This window comes from Mustelus asterias, chromosome 1, assembly GCF_964213995.1.
Source record: "Mustelus asterias chromosome 1, sMusAst1.hap1.1, whole genome shotgun sequence".
In the NCBI taxonomy this organism is placed as follows: domain Eukaryota; kingdom Metazoa; phylum Chordata; class Chondrichthyes; order Carcharhiniformes; family Triakidae; genus Mustelus; species Mustelus asterias.
The window spans coordinates 57,198,923-57,218,952 of NC_135801.1; the positions used below are offsets into that span (position 1 = coordinate 57,198,923).

General features: G+C 43.2%; 1 protein-coding gene across 2 annotated transcripts in view; it reads right to left on the minus strand.

Annotated features, from left to right (window-relative positions):
* Positions 1-20,030, minus strand: part of sh3d19 (SH3 domain containing 19) — a 155,399-nt gene that overhangs the window by 47,500 nt on the left and 87,869 nt on the right. For both annotated transcript variants that reach the window (XM_078212491.1, XM_078212482.1), the window contains 6 exons: positions 17,163-17,208; positions 16,121-16,268; positions 15,836-16,022; positions 4,970-5,995; positions 2,377-2,490; positions 1,950-2,053 (listed from right to left, as the gene is read on the minus strand). In XM_078212491.1, coding sequence (XP_078068617.1) covers positions 1,950-2,053; positions 2,377-2,490; positions 4,970-5,995; positions 15,836-16,022; positions 16,121-16,268; positions 17,163-17,208 — 1,625 coding nt within the window. The remainder of the gene's footprint in view (positions 1-1,949; positions 2,054-2,376; positions 2,491-4,969; positions 5,996-15,835; positions 16,023-16,120; positions 16,269-17,162; positions 17,209-20,030) is intronic.

The window sequence follows — 20,030 nt, forward strand, 5'->3', positions numbered from 1 at the left end:
GATGAAAGTTATTATTGAATATGCTACTACGCTTTCATTCCAGATGATGAGAAATTGCTGTTTAAAACAAAATTATCCCCATTTACCTTTTGGTTCTTTTTGTCAATTATATTAAATCTGTGCCCTCTGGTCATTGACCTCCTTGCCAATGGAAACAGTTTCTCCTTAATGACTCTATTTTAAAACTCCTCAATTTTAAAACATGGCTACTAAATCTTACCCTAACCTTCCTGCTCTAAAGAGAACACTTAGCTTTGCTAGTCTCCCACATAACTGATGTCCCTCGTTCCTTTTATTGTAGCATCAGCCATGTCAGAGTAAGAATACATCCACTGCATGAAAGGTAGTGGTTGGTATTGAGCAGGAGGAGAAGTAGCACTGAGGAAGGAATGGGTAAACGATTGGTGGAAAAGTAGCAGCTAGCAGGAAACAACAACTGGACAGTGGTTTCCCAATGTGAAATATGCAGAATGTTTCAGTAAATTTTAAAAAGAGTGTTTGAGTCAGAGCAAAAAGAAACAAAAGATAATTTATGGCGCAAAAGTAGGTAATTCGGTCTCTGGCACTAAACCTGTAGCCAGAGTGTTGGACAATGATGATCAGAGCCTCTGCTGTTTCTTCCCTTGCTTTTCTTAGCCATCTGGGATATATTGCATCTAGGCCGGATGATTTCTCCATTTCAAGGATACTAACCCCCTTATTAGTTCCTTCCTCTCCAAGTTTCCTCTTTCACTACAATGTCTGCTCCATCCCCCTCTTTCCTGAAAACCAATGTAAAGTATTCATTAAGAACCATATCCTTATCTTTCACCTCCACACACGTTACCTTTAAGGTCTCTCTTCGGTTCTCCAGGACCATGCCTGAGCAACTATACTTTATGTGGGAATATTGATAGGACATTTGACTATGGGAGGCTTCACTATCAAGTCAACACTGTCATTTTCAGTACAAGCGTGGGTTTCCTCCCACAGTCCAAAGATGTGCAGGTTAGGTGGATTGGCCATGCTAAATTGACCCTAGTTCCAGGAGGACTAGCTAGTGTAAATGCATGGGGTTATGGGGATAGGGCCGGGTGGGATTATGGTCAGTGCAGACTCAGTGGGCCGAATGGCCTCCTTCTGCAAGGTAGGATTCTATGATTCTATAATACTGCATGCACTTTCACCCATGAGATTATAATAAATGTTGACAGGTTTTTTGTTTTTAATCATTCCACTATCCATATACAATCATGACACTGGTCTAGAAAATCATCAATGGTTGTTCTATGGAAACTCCAGATAAATGGCATAAATGGTTGTTTTAGTTATTTATAATGGCCCTCCATGGATTCTACCAGTCTCCGATTGAAGTTACATGAGGAGAGTGGAGAATTCACATAGATTTCTAGGCCATCATCTGCAATGCATTGATGCCTACTGGAGGTAGGCTGATGGTCAGGTCGGAAAAGGATAGTATTGAATATCACTGACTCCTTATAACTGAGGGTGGGACATGAGTGAAACACAGGACTGGGGAGAGCTTTGATGCTCTACAAGCCTGAGCAGACTGTTCACAATCACTAACTGGGCTCATGTGTAATGAGCAGTGGGTCAGAAAAGGCAGCAGTACAGCAGCCGGTGATATGGCAAAACCCATAGTACTATTAGTACTCAGATCAATTTAGGCAATACTTTAATGCACACTTACAACAAATTATTTAATGTATTTTGTTTGAACTATGTAGAGGGTCAATGAGATACAAATTATTTTCCATCGCGACAATGACCATCACTAGCTCATCATTACTGGGTCAGCCCATATCCACTGAACAAACTGCATCTTTCAGCTTCTCATTCTGTATAGAAAAAATATCATTGCTTCAAATGAACCATAAAAATTGATTATTTTTATAACCATAAAAATATGTAAATTTCGAAAGAAAGTGTGTAGGAAATGTGAATCTTACCTCAACTGCCGTCTTGGGCGCAATGCTGGGTCTCTGTGCAACTAAATTGCCAACAGGAGTCTCCACAGGGAGAGGAGGTGGACTTTCAATGTCTTCAGAAGATGCTGGTGATAGGAACAAGAAAGGACAGTCAGCATACACTCAATGAAAAGTTACCTTTATAGCGCACACATCTTGCAAGCCAGGTTAAAATTTAAATGACATAGAAACAGAAATTCTGCTGAATTTCAGCTTATCCAAAATATCTAACAATATCCCATTTTCCCACTGAAATGATGCAAGTTCCAATGCTTTCCGATGACTGATATTCCTGATTGTTGCGCAACGTGGATTGGGCAAAAGGTGGCAATTCTAAACTTACCACACAAAATCCTGGTGAGGAAGAGAACATTAAAAAGCCTCGAACATGTGAACAAAGAACACTTACTTTTATCTAGTTTGTTAGGTATGCGAATTACTGTTGGTTTACGCAATACAGGTGGCCGATTTGATGTAGTATCTGTGGGTGCCTTCTGACCTCTAGGTAAAGTCTGAAAAGGATCTGTTAGGACAGAAAATAGTACAGGGAGAATGTTAAATAGTGAATACTGAATATGCCCTTCATCTGTCACCATCTTCTAAATCACCCAGCGCTGATCATGCACGATTTATGTGGTGTACTTCACATCCTTGTGATGTCTTGAAGTGCTTTACGATCTGTGAATTACTTTTGCAAATGTAGATATTATTACAGAAAATGGAATAGAACCTTACATCGAATCTCTACAGTGCAGAAGGAGGCCATTTGGTCCATCAAGCCTGCACCCACAACAATCCCACCCAGGCCCTATCCCTGTAACCCCACTTATTTACCCTGCTAATCCCCCTGACACTAAGGGGCAATTCAGCATGGCCAATCAACCTAACCCACACATCTTTGGACTGTGGGAGGAAACAAGAGCACCTAGAGGAAATCCATGCAGACACACGGAGTATGTGCAAACTCCATAAAGAGAGTCACCTGAGCGCTGTGAGACAGCAGTGCTAACCACTGTGCCACCATGCAACAGCCAGCTTGCTTTAAGCAGAGTCCCACAAACAAAGGGATACAGATCAGGCCATTTAGTCCCTAAAGCGTGGTCCACCCTTCAGTGAGATCATGGCTGATCTGAGACCTACTTCAAAATACCTGTCTTTGCCACGCATACATTTTTATTAATCAAAAGAATTAAGGTATCAATCTTAGATTTCAAATTAACAATTCACCTCACGTCAATTGCTTTGGGAGGAAGAAAGTTCCAAACTAATTCCACACTTAGCAAGTAGAAATATTTCCTAACTTCACCCCTGAACAGACTAGCTCTAAGCTTCAGACCATGCCCCTTTGTCCAAGACTCATAGGAATAGTTTCCATTGACTCTGTCTGTTCCACTTGATATCTCAAAAACTTCGATCAAATCACCCTTAATCTTCTAATTCGAGGGAACACAACCCTAGTTTGTAATTGCTTCCATTAATTTAATCGTGTCCAGGTATCATTTTGGTAAATCTACACTGCTCCCCCCGCCCAATGCCAATATATTCTTCCTGAGGTGTGGTGTCCAGAACAGCTGGTAGAGTCTAAGCAGGGCCCTGTATGGCTGAGAGATAAATAACCTCACTCCTTACTTTAGTGGTATTGACTGAAGGATAAATGTTGACCAGGACTGTGGGAGCATTTATATCCACCTTAACCGACAGATGACATTTAGTTTACACTTTTGAAGTGTCAGCTTGCTTTACATGCTCAAGTTATGGAATGGGATTTAAACTAATTCGTTTGAAAATCACTACTTCTTTGTTTCCCAGTATGTGTAAGTTTTTAAACAATCAAGTGTTCAAAGCTTTTGTTCATTGCAGATGTAGAAATTTGGGTGTGCTCACTTTTGGATGAGTGGGGTAGGGGCAAGGAGTCTGGGAACAATTCTTGCACTTTAATAGTGAGACTAGAGCTGTATATTAGACCTGAGGCCTCATCACCATCATTGATCGGGGTGCTACAAATATTAACAGGCAGCTCACTGGCAAAGTGGAATAGAAAATGTTGAGACAACACCAGCTCTCAGGCGGCTAAGAGGATCAGGACATGTGAAGACCAGGTCAAGAAAGGGAATTTCTAGGCTCTTCTGTAATAAATGCTTAGAGATTAATAGAATTGGGTATAGTAGAGTTTAAAATTCTCCTTAAAGTTCTCCATGAAGTGCTTTTGCTTAGTTTCACGCCTGCGATTTCCCTCTCAACAAAGCATCAAGTGGAAACCAGGTCGTTAATCCCAAGTGAAAAGGGGAGGGAAATTTGAAGGAATTAACTTGGATCACTCCAACTTCCGAACAATGGGTCCTGAAATTACAAAGGTTTCAGGACAGACGGATTGCTTGAGGGAATTTAGAAGGCAAAGGGAGCATATATACTCCAGATGAAAAATGTGGCAGAGGGCAGTGGAGGACAGTGTGATAGTCCAGTCATATATCCTGTAAATAACTAGGCTATCAGTAAAATCTCCCTTTAAAGTAAATTGATGTTCAGTGGTTTAGCAGATTAAAGATACAATTAGTTCAGGTACATAATTCAGAAAGCTGGTCTGTGTTGCAATAGTTAGGGAAGCATTATGGATATTAAATTAAGAGCTCTTAGGGGGAGGGTGGGAGTTGAGGCAAAATAAATAATTTGACTTGAATTCCTGATCCTAACTGCCATCTGATGGATAAACATTGTCAGATATGTATAAATGTCGAAGTTGGGTGAGGAGAGGACTGGCCTTCACTGTAATGCTCTCCATGGTCAAATAACTTTCTAGTACTCATTGGCTGGCCTCACATGATCTAATGCATAAGGTACCAGAGGGCTACTGAAATCTATTGATAATCTGCCATTTTTGAAGAAAGAGGCAAACAATTGAGAAGAAAATAATCCTCAGGGCTCACATGCTACCTTCTCTTTCTGTACAATCAGGGAGTGCATACAATGCAGTCTAGAGAAAACCCAAGCTAATATTTCATTACCTACTGTCACTAGAGAGGTCACATTATTTCCTGTTGGGACAGCAGGTACAACATCATCATCATCAAAACTTATCAGATCTTGTAAGCTTGGGATCATATCTGGAGAAGCTGCATGTTTGTTGGTTGAAGATTCCTCAACCTGTATCACGGAGGCCTTTGTTATGGGTAACACTGAAGGTCTAGAAACAGGAGGTTTAAGTGCTGTAAAAGATGCTTCACGGTTTTCAGAAATGGTCCTTTTTGCCACTGTAGGCCTTGGTGCTGGAACAGGAACTTGATTCCTTCTATCAGGAAGTCTTTCTTTCTGAGGCATGACAGTAGCTGGAAATACTTCCTCCCCGGAATCTAAAGGATTGTTACTTCCATTGCTCTGTTTTAACTCTGTGGAGGTACTGGGTTTTGGTTTCTTGGGTGGCTCTGGCTTGGGTCTAGCAGCTGCAGACAACTTTTGTGGTTTTGGAAGGAGGATTGGCCCATGCCTCTCTGCTGCTACAGGTTTTGTTTCAGCCACCTTATCAGATCCTCCTGAATTCTTCTCAGCCGCAGAAGATTTGGGAGCAACAGTGGGTTTCCCATCGACCACTGCAGGCTTTGGCCCGAAAGATCGTGGAGCAACTTCTGGTCTTTTTGATGGCCGTATGTTACCAGTGGAACTTTCAGAATCTGTTGGTGTTTCAAATGCCTTTATCCTGGCAAGGAAGCTGTGTCCGCTGTTATCTCCCATTGTTTCCTGGTTGGCAGATTTATCTTCTGTTGTTAGATTTTGGCACAACGTTGACTCACGTACAACACCACTTTCTTTATCTTCTCCCTCAGAAGGTTCACTTTGCGGTTCTTCAAAAAGTAACTTGAAGTTACCTAAGGACCTGGGCCTTGGTATGGGTCGCTCCACAACATTAGTGTTTGTTTGAACACTTTGATCCTGACTGGAATTACTTTCTATTGAAATTAAAGGTTCTTCACTTTCCACAGGTCGAATAGGAATGAGGCACACAGCCGGTCTGGCAGGTTTCACTGGTCTCTGAACTAGAACAAAAGAAGTACAAAATGAGTTGAAAACAAGCTATTTAAAGAATAGACAAACATATACATAATTTTTTAAAAAGTTACTTTTGGGATTTGGAGGTCATTGGCAAGGTTGTCAACTTTTGCCCATTCCTAGTAGCCCTTCAGGTAGTGGTGGACCGCTTTCTTAAATAACTGCAGCCTGTGCCCTGAAGCTACCTGCACAATTGCATTAGGTAGGAAGTTTGAGGGTATTGAAGGTACAGTGATGTATGGCCAAGTTAGGTTGGCGTTCCACTTGGAGAGGACGTTAGAGGTGATGATGTTTCCATGCACCTGTTGCCCTGGTCCTTCTCGTTGGAGGTCGCAGGTTTGGAAGGTGCTGCCAAAGTAGTCTTGGACAATTGCTGCAGATAGTACACACTGCAGTCAGATTACACCAAAAGATTGGATGTTTAGGCTAATGGGTGAGAAATTAAAAATTATAAAGCATATTAAAGACAAAAGAATATGAATTACAATCTATGATCTTGGTGCCCAAAAATGATGCTCAAGTGGTTTGCTTAGATTCTCAACTCTAATCCTCTGAAAGCATGAATACTTTAGAGTGAGAAAATGGTCTGGCTATCAGTACTCATTGTTGTGGAGCAGATCAGACAGCAACATCTGGTGCCCACACAGATAAATGCGGAAATCTGAAAGTTGCTGCCTGACGCCTTGTCTTTCTATAAGCTTTGTTACGTCAGTTTCTCACTAGTGTATTCATCACAAAAACACAGAGCATAAAGTTGCAATAATTCCCACGAGTTACTCATTTCAAACACAGGAAAATGTTAAGGCTAGTGTTTTCAGGAGAAAACGTTTTTAAGTCTGAATTACTGCCAAATAATCTCACAAGCTCTGAAAACTGGGCTGGCGCACATGCGAGTCTCATCCTTTCAAAATGTAAACATTGTTGGCGATTACAAAATATATATAGAACATAGAACAGTACAGCACACTACAGGCCCTTTGGCCCACGATGTTGTGCTGAACCTTTTCCGAAACCAAGATCAAGCTATCCCACTCCCTATCATCCTGGTGTGCTCCATGTGCCTATCCAATAACCGCTTGAAAGTTCCTAAAGTGTCCGACTCCACTATCACAGCAGGCAGTCCATTCCACACCCCAACTACTCTGAGTAAAGAACCTACCTCGTACATCCCTCCTATATCTTCCACCACGAACCTTATAGTTATGCCCCCTAGTAACAGCTACATCCACCCGAGGAAATGGTCTCTGAACGTCCACTCTATCTATCCCCCTCATCATCTTATAAACCTCATATTAAGTCGCCTCTCAACCTCCTCCGCTCTAAAGAGAAAAGCCCTAGCTCCCTCAACCTTTCCTCATAAGACCTACCCTCCAAACCAGGCAGCATCCTGGTAAATCTCCTTTGCACTCTTTCCAGTGCTTCCACATCCTCCTTATCGTGAGGTGACCAGAACTGCACACAATATTCCAAATGTGGTCTCACCAAGGTCCTGTACAGTTGCAGCATAACCCCATGGCTCTTAAACTCAAACCCCCTGTTAATAAATGCTAACACACTATAGGCCTTCTTCACGGCTCTATCCACTTGAGTGGCAACCTTCAGAGATCTGTGGATATGAACCCCAAGATCTCTCTGTTCCTCCACATTCCTCAGAACCCCACCTTTGGCCCTGTAATCCGCATTCAAATTTGTCCTACCAAAATGAATCACCTCGCACTTATCAGGGTTAAACTCCATCTGCCATTTTTCGGCCCAGCTCTGCATCCTATCAATGTTTCTTTGCAGCCTACAACAGCCCTCCTCATCCACTACTCCACCAATCTTGGTGTCATCCACAAATTTACTGATCCACCCTTCAACCCCCTCCTCCAAGTCATTTATAAAAATCGCAAATAGCAGAGGACCCAGCACTGATCCTTGTGGTACACCGCTGGTAACTGGTTTCCAGTCCGAAAATTTTCCATCCACAACCACCCTCTGTCTTCTATGAGATATGATGTGGAGATGCCGGCGTTGGACTGGGGTAAGCACAGTAAAAAGTCTCACAACACCAGGTTAAAGTCCAACAGGTTTATTTGGTAGCAAATACCATAAGCTTTCGGAGCTTGCTGCTCCTTCGTCAGATGGAGTGGTCTCTGTTCTCCAACAGTGCACAGACACAGAAATCAAGTTACAGAATACTAATTAGAATGCAAATCTCTACAGCCAGCCAGGTCTTAAAAGGTACAGATAATGTGGTTGGAGGGAACATTAAACACAGGTTAAAGAGATGTGTATTGTCTCCAGACGGAACAGCTGGTGAGATTATGCAAGACCAGGGGCAAGCTGTGGGGGTTACTGATAACGTGACATAAATCCAACATCCCGGTTTAGGCCGTCCTCATGTGTGCGGAACTTGGCTATCAGTTTCTGCTCAGCGACTCTGCGCTGTCGTGTGTCGTGAAGGCCGCCTTGGAGAACGCTTACCTGAAGATCCAAGGCTGAATGCCCGTGACTGCTGAAGTGCTCCCCCACAGGAAGAGAACAGTCTTGCCTGGTGATTGTCGAGCGGTGTTCATTCATCCGTTGTCGTAGCATCTGCATGGTTTCCCCAATGTACTATGCCTCGGGACATCCTTTCCTGCAGCGTATCAGGTAGACAACGTTGGCCGAGTTGCAAGAGTATGTACCGTGTACCTGGTAGATGGTGTTCTCACGTGAGATGATGGCATCCGTGTCGATGATCCGGCACGTCTTGCAGAGGTTGCTGTGACAGGGTTGTGTGGTGTCATGGTCACAGTGACCATGACACCACACAACCCTGCCACAGCAACCTCTGCAAGACGTGCCGGATCATCGACACGGATGCCATCATCTCACGTGAGAACACCATCTACCGGGTACACGGTACATACTCTTGCAACTCGGCCAACGTTGTCTACCTGATACGCTGCAGGAAAGGATGTCCCGAGGCATGGTACATTGGGGAAACCATGCAGACGCTACGACAACGGATGAATGAACACCGCTCGACAATCACCAGGCAAGACTGTTCTCTTCCTGTGGGGGAGCACTTCAGCAGTCACGGGCATTCAGCCTTGGATCTTCAGGTAAGCGTTCTCCAAGGCGGCCTTCACGACACACGACAGCGCAGAGTCGCTGAGCAGAAACTGATAGCCAAGTTCCGCACACATGAGGACGGCCTAAACCGGGATGTTGGATTTATGTCACATTATCAGTAACCCCCACAGCTTGCCCCTGGTCTTGCATAATCTCACCAGCTGTTCTGTCTGGAGACAATACACATCTCTTTAACCTGTGTTTAATGTTCCCTCCAACCACATTATCTGTACCTTTTAAGACCTGGCTGGCTGTAGAGATTTGCATTCTAATTAGTATTCTGTAACTTGATTTCTGTGTCTGTGCACTTTTGGAGAACAGAGACCACTCCATCTGACGAAGGAGCAGCAAGCTCCGAAAGCTTATGGTATTTGCTACCAAATAAACCTGTTGGACTTTAACCTGGTGTTGTGAGACTTCTTACTGTTCTATGAGATAGCCAGTTACTTATCCAATCGGCCAAATTTCCCACTATCCCACACCTCCTTACTTTCTTCATGAGCCAACCATGGGGGACCTTATCAAACGCCTTACTAAAATCCATGTATATGACATCAACTGCTCTACCTTCATCTACACACTTAGTTACCTCCTCAAACAATTCAATCAAATTTGTGAGGCATGACTTACCCTTCACGAATCTGTGTTAACTGTCCCGGATTAAGCTGCATCTTTCTAAATGGTCATAAATCCTATCCCTCAGGACCTTTTCCATTAACTTACCGACCACCGAAGCAAGACTAACCGGCCTATAATTACCAGGGTCATTCCTATTTCCTTTCTTGAACAGAGGAACAACATTCGCCACTCTTCAGCCCTCTGGCACTATCCCCGTGGACAGTAAGGACCCAAAGATCAAAGCCAAAGGCTCTGCAATCTCATCCCTTGCCTCCCAAAGAATCCTAGGATATATCTCATCTGGCCCAGGGGACTTATCGACCTTCAGGTTTTTCAAAATTGCTAATACATCTTCCCTCAGAACATCTGCCTCCTCCAGCCTATCAGCCTGTATCCTCAAAAACATGGCCCGTCTCCTTGGTGAACACTGAAGAAAAGTATTAATTCATCGCCTCTCCTATCTCTTCTGACTCCATGCACAAGTTCCCACTACTGTCCTTGACCGGCCCTAACCTCACCCTGGTCATTCTTTTATTCCTCACATAAGAGTAAAAAACCTTGGGGTTTTCCTTGATCCGACCCGCCAAGGACTTCTCATGCCCCCTCCTAGCTCTCCTAAGCCCTTTTTTCAGCTCATTCCTTGCTAACTTGTAACCCTCAATGGACCCAACTGAACCTTATTTTCTCATCCTTACATACGCTTCCTTCTTCCTCTTGACAAGACATTCAACCTCTTTTGTGAACCATGGTTCCCTCACTCGGCCATTTCCTCCCTGCCTGACAGGGACATACCTATCAAGGACACTCAGTATTTGTTCCTTGAACAAGCTCCACTTTTCATTTGTGTCTTTCCCTGACAGTTTCTGTTCCCATCTTATGCTCCCTAATTCTAGCCTAATCGCATCATAATTACCCCTCCCCCAATTATAAACCTTGCCCTGCCATACGGCCCTATCTCTCTCCAATGCAATAACGAAAGACACCGAATTGTCATCGCTATCTCCAAAGTGCTCTCCCACAACCAAATCTAACACTTGGCCCGGTTCATTTCCCAGTACCAAATCCAATGTGGCCCCACCTCTTGTCGGCCTATCCACATATTGTGTCAGCAAACCCTCCTGCGCACACTGTACAAAAACTGCCCCATCCAAACTATTCGACTTATAAAGGTTCCAATCAATATTTGGAAAGTTAAAGTCACCCATGACAACTACCCTATGACCTCCACACCTATCCATAATCTGCTTTGCAATTTCTTCCTCCACTTCTCTATTACTATTTGAGGGCCTATAGTAAACTCCTAACAACGTGACCGCTCCTTTCCTATTTCTAACTTTAGCCCATATTACCTCAATAGGCAGATCCCCCTCGAACTGCCTTGCTGCAGCCGTTAAACTATCCTTGATTAACAATGCTACTCCACCACCTCTTTTACCACTTTCCCTACTCTTACTGAAACATCTATACCCCGGAACTTCCAACAACCATTCTTGTCCCTGTTCTAACCATGTCTCCGTAATGGCCACAACATCATAGTCCCAAGTACCAATCCATGCTCCAAGTTCACCTACCTTATTTCGGATGCTCCTTGCATTGAAGTAGAGACACTTCAACCCACCTTCCTGTCTGCCGGTACACTCCTGCGACCTTGATATCTTCCTTAATACCGCACTACACTCAACACTGACTTCTGGACTACAGCTCCTTTTCCCATCCCCCTCACAAATTAGTTTAAACCCCCCTGATGAGCCGTAGCAAATTTCCCTCCCAGGATATTGGTGCCCCTCTGGTTCAGGTGCAACCATATATAAAAATATATATTTGTAAATTTATTTTCTGTCCTGAACATCTTTTTCTTAATTTCATATCTCTTTCTCACTTTTTATTTCATATCCTGTACACGATGTTAGGTTTAATGAAATATTTTAATTTATCCCTCCTGGTTTAGATTTAAATGGGACAATCCCCAGAAATAGGAGCAAGAATCTTATTAACCTATATCCAGTGGTTGAGCAGGATAGAAACTTTTGTGTTGCCTGTTCATTTCTATGATTGCTGTATGCAACCAATACTTTGTGTTCTTTATTGGCTGCACACATTAGCGATGGCCAAGTAATTAGGTCCAACACTACTTAGAGTTAGACTGCACCTCCTCATGGGTAGTGCATTGTGGCTGCTCACGTCACTGAGATCATTCCAAGTATTACGCTGCGGAAGACTCAATAATGAATGACCATCAGACAGAGCGTGCACCAAAGATTTCAGATGCTACACTAGAGGTCCTGATGGAAAAGATAAAAAGAGATATCCTCCTCTTTTTTTTAAAAAAAAAAGAGTCCAACGTCCTCTAGATACATGCCCAGAAGGCAAAGGCAAGAGATAGTGGCAGAGTTCAATGCTAGAAATTTAGCTCCAAAGGAACTGGGTGCAGAAGTAGTTTAATAACTGCGAACACTTCTTCAAACGCCCTTGCTTATCAAAGCTACCACTAGTCTCATCCACATATTAATTCACTACGTCCCTATTATTCACCTAACAATATCTCCATCAGTGATGACTCATAAGAACACGAAATCATAAAAAACAGGAGAAAGAGTAGGCCATTCTGCCCCTCTGCATCAATATATTACTCCGAATCCCAAGTACTCCTATCTTCCTGTGTGGAATCATATCAAAAGCCTTCTGAAAATCCAAATTGACTGGTTCTCCTTTATCTATGCTAGAAGTGACAAACACAGTAAGAAGTTTAACAACACCAGGTTAAAGTCCAACAGGTTTATTTGGTAGCAAAAGCCACACAAGCTTTCAGAGCTCTAAGCCCCTTCTTCAGGTGAGTGGCTATCAGTTGAAGCACTCACCTGAAGAAGGGGCTTAGAGCTCCGAAAGCTTGTGTGGCTTTTGCTACCAAATAAACCTGTTGGACTTTAACCTGGTGTTGTTAAACTTCTTACTGTGTTTACCCCAGTCCAACGCCGGCATCTCCACATCAGAAGTGACAAATACATGATTTCCCTTTCATAAATCCATGTTGACTCTGCCATATTATATCATTATTTTCCAATTGTCTAGTTATCACATCCTTCATAATAGGTTCTAACATTTTCCCTGTTACTGATGTCAGACTAACATATCCGTGGTTTTCCACTTTCTCTCTCCCTCCCTTCTTAAATAATGGGGTTACATTTCCTACTTCCCAATATTTTGTTTTATTTGTGGGATGTGGCCGCCCTGGCATTTATTGCCCATCCCCAATTGTCCTCGAGAAGGTGGTGGTGAATTGCCTTCTTGAACTGCTGCAGAACCTGTAGGTTGGGTACACCCACACAGTGCTGTTAAGGAGCGAGTCCCAGGATTTTGACCCAGTGACACTGAAGGAACAGCAATATATTTCCAGGTCAGGATGATGGGTGGCTTAGGAATTTGAGGTGGCGGTGTTCCAATGTGTCTTCTCCTCCCAGATGGTAATGGACGTGCGTTTGGAAGGTGCTGTCTCAGGAGCCTTGGTGAGTTCCTGCAGTGCATCTTGTGGATGACACACACTGCTGCCACTGTGTGTTAGCAGAGGAGGGATTGAATGTTTGTGGATGGGGTGCCCATCAAGTGGGCTGCTTTGTCCTGGATGGTGTACACTCCACTCATCCAGGCATATGGAAAATATTCCATCACATTCCTGACCTGTGCCTTGTAGATTGTGGATAGACTTTGCAGAGTCAGGAGTAAGTTACACGCTGTCAGATTCCTAACCTCTGACTCTCCAAGGCGGCCTTCACGACACACGACAGCGCCGAGTCGCTGAGCAGAAACTGATAGCCAAGTTCCGCACACGAGGACGGCCTAAACCGGGATGTTGGGTTTATGTCACACTATCAGTAACCCCCACAGCTTGCCTCCTGGACTTGCAGAATCTCACTGGCTGTCCTGTCTGGAGACAATACACATCTCTTTAACCTGTGCTTCATGCTCCCTCCACTCACATTGTCTGTACCTTTAAGACTTGATTACCTGTAAAGACTCACATTCCAACCATTATTCATGTAAATTGAGTTTGTGTCTCTGTATGCCCTGTTTGAGAGCAGATTTCCACTCCATCTGATGAAGGAGCAGCGCTCTGAAAGCTAATGGCATTAGCTACCAAATAAACCTGTTGGACTTTAACCTGGTGTTGTTAAAACTCTTACTGTGTTTACCCCAGTCCAACACCGGCATCTCCACATAATTGCTCTAGTAGCCACAGTATTTATATGGCTAGTCCTGTTCAGTTGCTGGTCAATGGTAACTGCCAGGATGTTGAGAGTGGGGGGATTCAGCGATGGTCTGCAGGAATCCTTCCAGAATCTATAGAATCTTGAAGGATAACCACTAATACATTCACTATCTCTATAGCCACCTCCTTCAACACTCTGGGATGTAGCTCATCTTGTCCAGGGGATTGATCAAACTTCAATCTAATTCTTTTTCTTTGAGTACTACCTCTTTACTAAAACTAATTTCTTTTAAAAGGATAGTCTGAAGTACAGCATCATGGATGAAGGGATCAAAAGATAAAATGCTGGAAAATCTCAGCAGGTTTGGCAGCATCTGTAAGGAGAGAAAAGAGCGGACGTTTCGAGGCCAGACAACCCTTTGTCAAAGCTTGTCATCTGCTTTGACAAAGGGTCTTCTGGACTCAAAACGTCAGCTCTTTTCTCTCCTTACAGATGCTGCCAGACCTGCTGAGATTTTCCAGCATTTTCTCTTTTGGTTTCAGATTCCAGCATCCGCAGTAATTTGCTTTTATATGGGTGAAGGGATGTCTGTAATCTCGCATTCAATTGAATTACTAAACTTAGTTGAGTTGTTGTAGGGACACCCCAAAAGGACTTCTAAGGCTGAAGTTAAAGAAAAAAATCAGAGAGTTCCCAAATGGTCACGTGTCCTGGTGAATAGCTAAGGGTGCCACTGAAGATGTCCTGTAACAGGTCATTTTCCCTATTGGCTGCTGATACATGGCACTGGATGAAGGATCAAAGGGAGAGTTTTGTGAGCATCTGGAGGGGTTCCTGTATTGGATTCTTTGTCTTACTGGAGATCAGGGTGCCCTTTAAAATGGGCATCCCGATCTGTGGAACATCAATGTTGCCAGCTCTTTCAGGCCCTGCCCACCAATATGATGGAGTGGGGCACATCTCCAGGATTTATTTCTTCTTAAGTGCTGTACAATATTGCAAGAAAAGCTGACTGTGTAGCCAGCAAGTTCACATCCCTTCTCTCACCTGTTCCAGCAACAAGAAGAAAAAATAGAAAATTGTGCCTGTGGATTTGCTGCACTTGATCTCTGTGTTCTTGGCTGGGAATGAGAATTGGTTCATATTCCTGGTAGCCATCAACACCCTTGCTATAAGTGCATGCACACGTCCAATGAAAATACGATTGAATACAGTTGTTATCTGTTCCACTGTTCAACACTGACATTCCTGAAATAAGCTAATGGGAAACTGCTGGTTGCACCCACTCCAGCAGCTAAAGAAGTCAAAAGGAAAATTTTGAGATAAAAGGACAATAAAATACATTTTTGTGTAACACCAAGTACGTTGGCTCTATTCTCTCTCTCTCTCCACGGACGCTGTCAGACCTGCTGAGTTTCTCCAGCATTTTTTGTTTTTGTTTCAGATTCTTGCATCCACAGTATTTTTCCTTTAAACTAACATAATATTCAATTCTTGGAAGGACAATCCTCCCCTCAATATCATGGCGAGCAATCAGTTTGTCAACTTACAAGTCTTGCCAGAGAATAACATGTGACACTTAGCAAGTTGAACAGTGGAAAATTGGATATACAAACTAATACATGTAGGAAAACTGACATCTACACAGATCTCTGATCCAAATCAGCTGCATTCAGAATGACCCGAGTGCTCATAACCTTGACTGTAATCAAAACTCCATGGTTCTCAAAAGGGACCTTACATTCCTATCCATAATGACAAGTGTTACACCTAATATGCTACTTATTGTTGCAAATTTGTTATTACCATGCCACTAATTATAGATACGGATTTTATTCAGAGCAAGCATTAGTCTTATTCTGCCCTTTACTTCTATAGGCTATGAAGAACAGGGTGCTTCCCTACCTGTCACAGGAGTGCTCCCTCTCGAACTTGCAAAATCAGCATCAGCACTCCTTGTCTCAAAATTCTCAATGTCCTGGATGAATTCAGTCTGTGTCGATATGGTAGTTGTTGAACGCCTTGGGGCAGCTTGTCTGGCCACTGGCTGCTGATTGATTTCTCTGATTACCTGCTCATAGGACGGTGGAGGCTGCAACCAAAGTTCAAAAAATGAACATCCCATCAACATAAACTCAGCAAAAGTAATTCTCAAATAAGATCAAGCTCTTTTACAAACTAATTTCTTACTTCTGCTGCAACAGGTTCGTCAATTCTCCAGAGAGTCCGTGGGTATGGAAGTCCCAGCCCAGCAGAAGTTGCACAGTTCCCTGGTAAACCTGGATACCAAGGGCTTGGTCCTATAGGCTCCGCAGCTATGACTGTAATGTCTGGCCGCCTGAGAGGAGATGGAAATACACTTTTAGTGACCCAGAAATGTAGAACTAAAGAGGCATACCTCTCGACACACAAACGGATGTTAAATCTAGTCCCTCAGAGTACCCGAACAGGTGCCGGAGTGTGGCGACTAGGGGATTTTCACAGTAACTTTATTGCATTGTGAACGTAAGCCTACTTAAGACACTAATAAATAAACTTTAAACTTAGTGGTATTGAGAGAAAACATCCCAGCATATGGCTGTGAACTACAATAATGAATTCCCTTACTTGTTCTGTAGACATTTACAAAAATGGAAATAGTTGAACAAATAAATGTGCAAATCTTAAAATTCAGTTATGTGCCCAATTAATTGATCTCACCCATGAAGGCATCAGCCGTAATAATTAGTATCTGTGCCCCGAGACCGAAGGAAAAAAGCAACTGAAGTTCCCACTCCCAATCCAGTGAACTATGCTGTAAAGTACAAGTCCAGTCAATGAACAAAAAGAAACAGACAAACTAATTCAGTACTTAGCATGCACTTCACCAAATGGTGAGCAATGTTCAGTTAATCACACTGACATGCACCACAGTCTTTCAAACAGAACTGTACAACTTTGGGCCTGGATTTGAAGCAGTAAAGGATGCTTAGCAGGAAGTAGATTTGATCCTACCCAATACTAGTCATCATGCGATGGAGAAGCACATGGCTTCGGTTCACGGAATAAAAAATTGGAAGAAATCCCACCCTTTCCACTATCTGGTTCATATTAATGCTGCCAGAATATGGGTACACATTCAACCACCTGTCCTTCCAGCCACACTAAGTGTGTGAGCAAGATGGGAGGGGTGAAAGATGAAATAAAATAAGGGGCAATATCAATTTTAAACAGACAAAAATGAGCTTCATACCTTCTTTCTCTCCGCAGTTCAGTCTGCGACGATGTGCGAATTGATGCTAAATAACAGAATCAGGAGAAAACAAAGAATCTGATAAAATACTAATTTGCTTCTACTGCAGGGAACTGTTAATGGGAACATTCATTCAATCAACAGTATCTGTTTAGCAGGAACAAATAGGCCTAGTGATTTTTTTTGGCAGGACAGTGATGTACTTACAAATTAGCATCTTGGGCATTGATTTTCCTCAGATTTCCAAAGTTACTGTGGCCTCACGTACAATACCTTTCAGTGGGTCAGTGAAAATGAGTTAGGCCTCAGTACTGGAATTGCTCACTGATACTTGCTCACCACTGTTTTCTCAGATTCAAGCAATTTAAGAAGGGTTCAATTTATTTAACTTGGGGATTGCAGTAACATCGATGCACTAAAATATCAATAGTGCAAATTTTAACGGGACAGTGCAATGATTAACACACTACTCTCGTTTCAAATTTAACCATATTCATTTAGAGTGAAAATCACTTCCGTATGTTGACTGTTAGAGTCTATTATAAAGGAGATTAGGGAATTATCAGCCAGTTTTTGGGCTACAAAACTGCAATAAATTGCCAACATTTGGAAACCACATTCAAGGTTGGTATATGAAAAAGAAATATCACCTTGGTTCAGGTTGGGGTATATTTCTAAGATTCAGATTAAACTACATTGATAATCATAGAAATCATAGAAACCCTACAGTGCAGAAGGAGGCCATTCGGCCCATCGAGTCTGCACCGACCACAATCCCACCCAGGCCCTACCCCCACATATTTACCCACTAATCCCTCTAATCTACGCATTTTAGGATTCTAAGGGGCAATTTTTAACCTGGCCAATCAACCTAACCCGCACATCTTTGGACTGTGGGAGGAAACCGGAGCACCCGGAGGAAACCCACGCAGACACGAGGAGAACGTGCAAACTCCACACAGACAGTGACCCGAGCCGGGAATCGAACCCAGGACCCTGGAGCTGTGAAGCAGCAGTGCTAACCACTGCGCTACCGTGCCGCCCTACTGCGCTACCGTGCCGCCGTAAGTAAAGGAATCTGACTTGGTTATGCTAAATGTAGATATTAGATGACAGAAATGGAAAAATAAATTGCTTCTCAACGGGGATATTCCTTACTTTAATAATTGGTAAACAACACTTGATTAATGCACACTCAGGATGGAAGGGGATTTTACGAAGGTATTCAAGATCCATATGTGCATCAGTAAATTGGACACTGAAACATTATTATTGTTTCTATAGCTTGTGGGGCTCAAGGGATCAAGGGGGGGGGCGGCAGTGGTGTGAATCAGGATATTGAATTTGATGATCAGCCATGATCATAATGAATGGCAGAGCAGGCTCGAAGAGTTGAATGGTCTCCTCCTGCTTCTAGTTTCTATGTTTCTATTATTGTTCTCTACAGCACGGTGGCACAGTGGTTAGCAGTCTGCCTCACAGCTCCACCTCCTTTTTTCCCCCCAACATGGCGCCGGAGCGAGGTGGCTTCTTGAAAGCTGTACCCAGCATACCTTCTAATTCTATCTTTTGCTCTCGTTACATGCTTCTAAAACTTCATTCTATGACTGTAACACTACATTCTGCACTCTCTCGTTTCCTTCTCTATGAATGGTATGCCTTGTCTGTATAGTGCGCAGGAAACAATACTTTTCACTGTACACTAATACATGTGACAATAATAAATCAAATCAAATCAGGGACCTGGGTTCAATTCCGGCCTTGCTGACTTGACTGCCTGGAGTTTGCACATTCTCCCCCTGTCTGCGTGCGTTTCCTCCCACACTCCAAGGATGTGCGAGTTAGGTGGATTTGGCCATGTTAAATTGCTTCTTAGTGCCCAAAATTGTGTAGGTTAGGTGGATTGGCCATGATGAATGTGCAGGGTTACAGGGATAGGGCAGAGGAGGGGGCCTGGGTCAGATACTCTGTCAGAGAGTTGGTGTAGACTCGATGGGCCGAAATGGCCTCTTCTGCACTTTAGGGATTCTATGATTCTAAACAATGTTTCAGAGTTCAACTTACTGTTGCGCACATGGATGTTGAATCGCTTCATAAAATCCCCTCCTATCTGAGACAAAGTTGAATGGATTGATCAGACAATCTCCTCAAGCAGTGGGCGGTGAGTGTTTGGAATGAATTGTTGAGGCAGATAACATCAGTAACTTGAGTAGAACAGGCATTTAGTGAATAGAAAATCGGCTGAGTGATATTGGTAGTGAACTCTGCATTCTATTTCTGAAGCCTGGGATAAACCAGAGGGACCAAAAATGTCCTTTTTCCAATCCCATATATCCTTATCCTTTACAATATTTATCTTCAGAAAATTACAATAGAACATAGAACATAGAACAGTACAGCACAGAACAGGCCCTTCGGCCCACGATGTTGTGCCGAGCTTTATCTGAAACCAAGATCAAGCTATCCCACTCCCTATCATCCTGGTGTGCTCCATGTGCCTATCCAATAACCGCTTAAATGTTTCTAAAGTGTCTGACTCCACTATCACTGCAGGCAGTCCATTCCACACCCCAACCACTCTCTGCGTAAAGAACCTACCTCTGATATCCGTCCTGTATCTCCCACCACGAACCCTATAGTTATGCCCCCTTGTAATAGCTCCATCCACCCGAGGAAATAGTCTTTGAACGTTCACTCTATCTATCCCCTTCATCATTTTATACACCTCTATTAAGTCTCCCCTCAGCCTCCTCCGCTCCAGAGAGAACAGCCCTAGCTCCCTCAACCTTTCCTCATATGACCTACCCTCCAAACCAGGCAGCATCCTGGTAAATCTCCTCTGCACTCTTTCCAGCGCTTCCACATCCT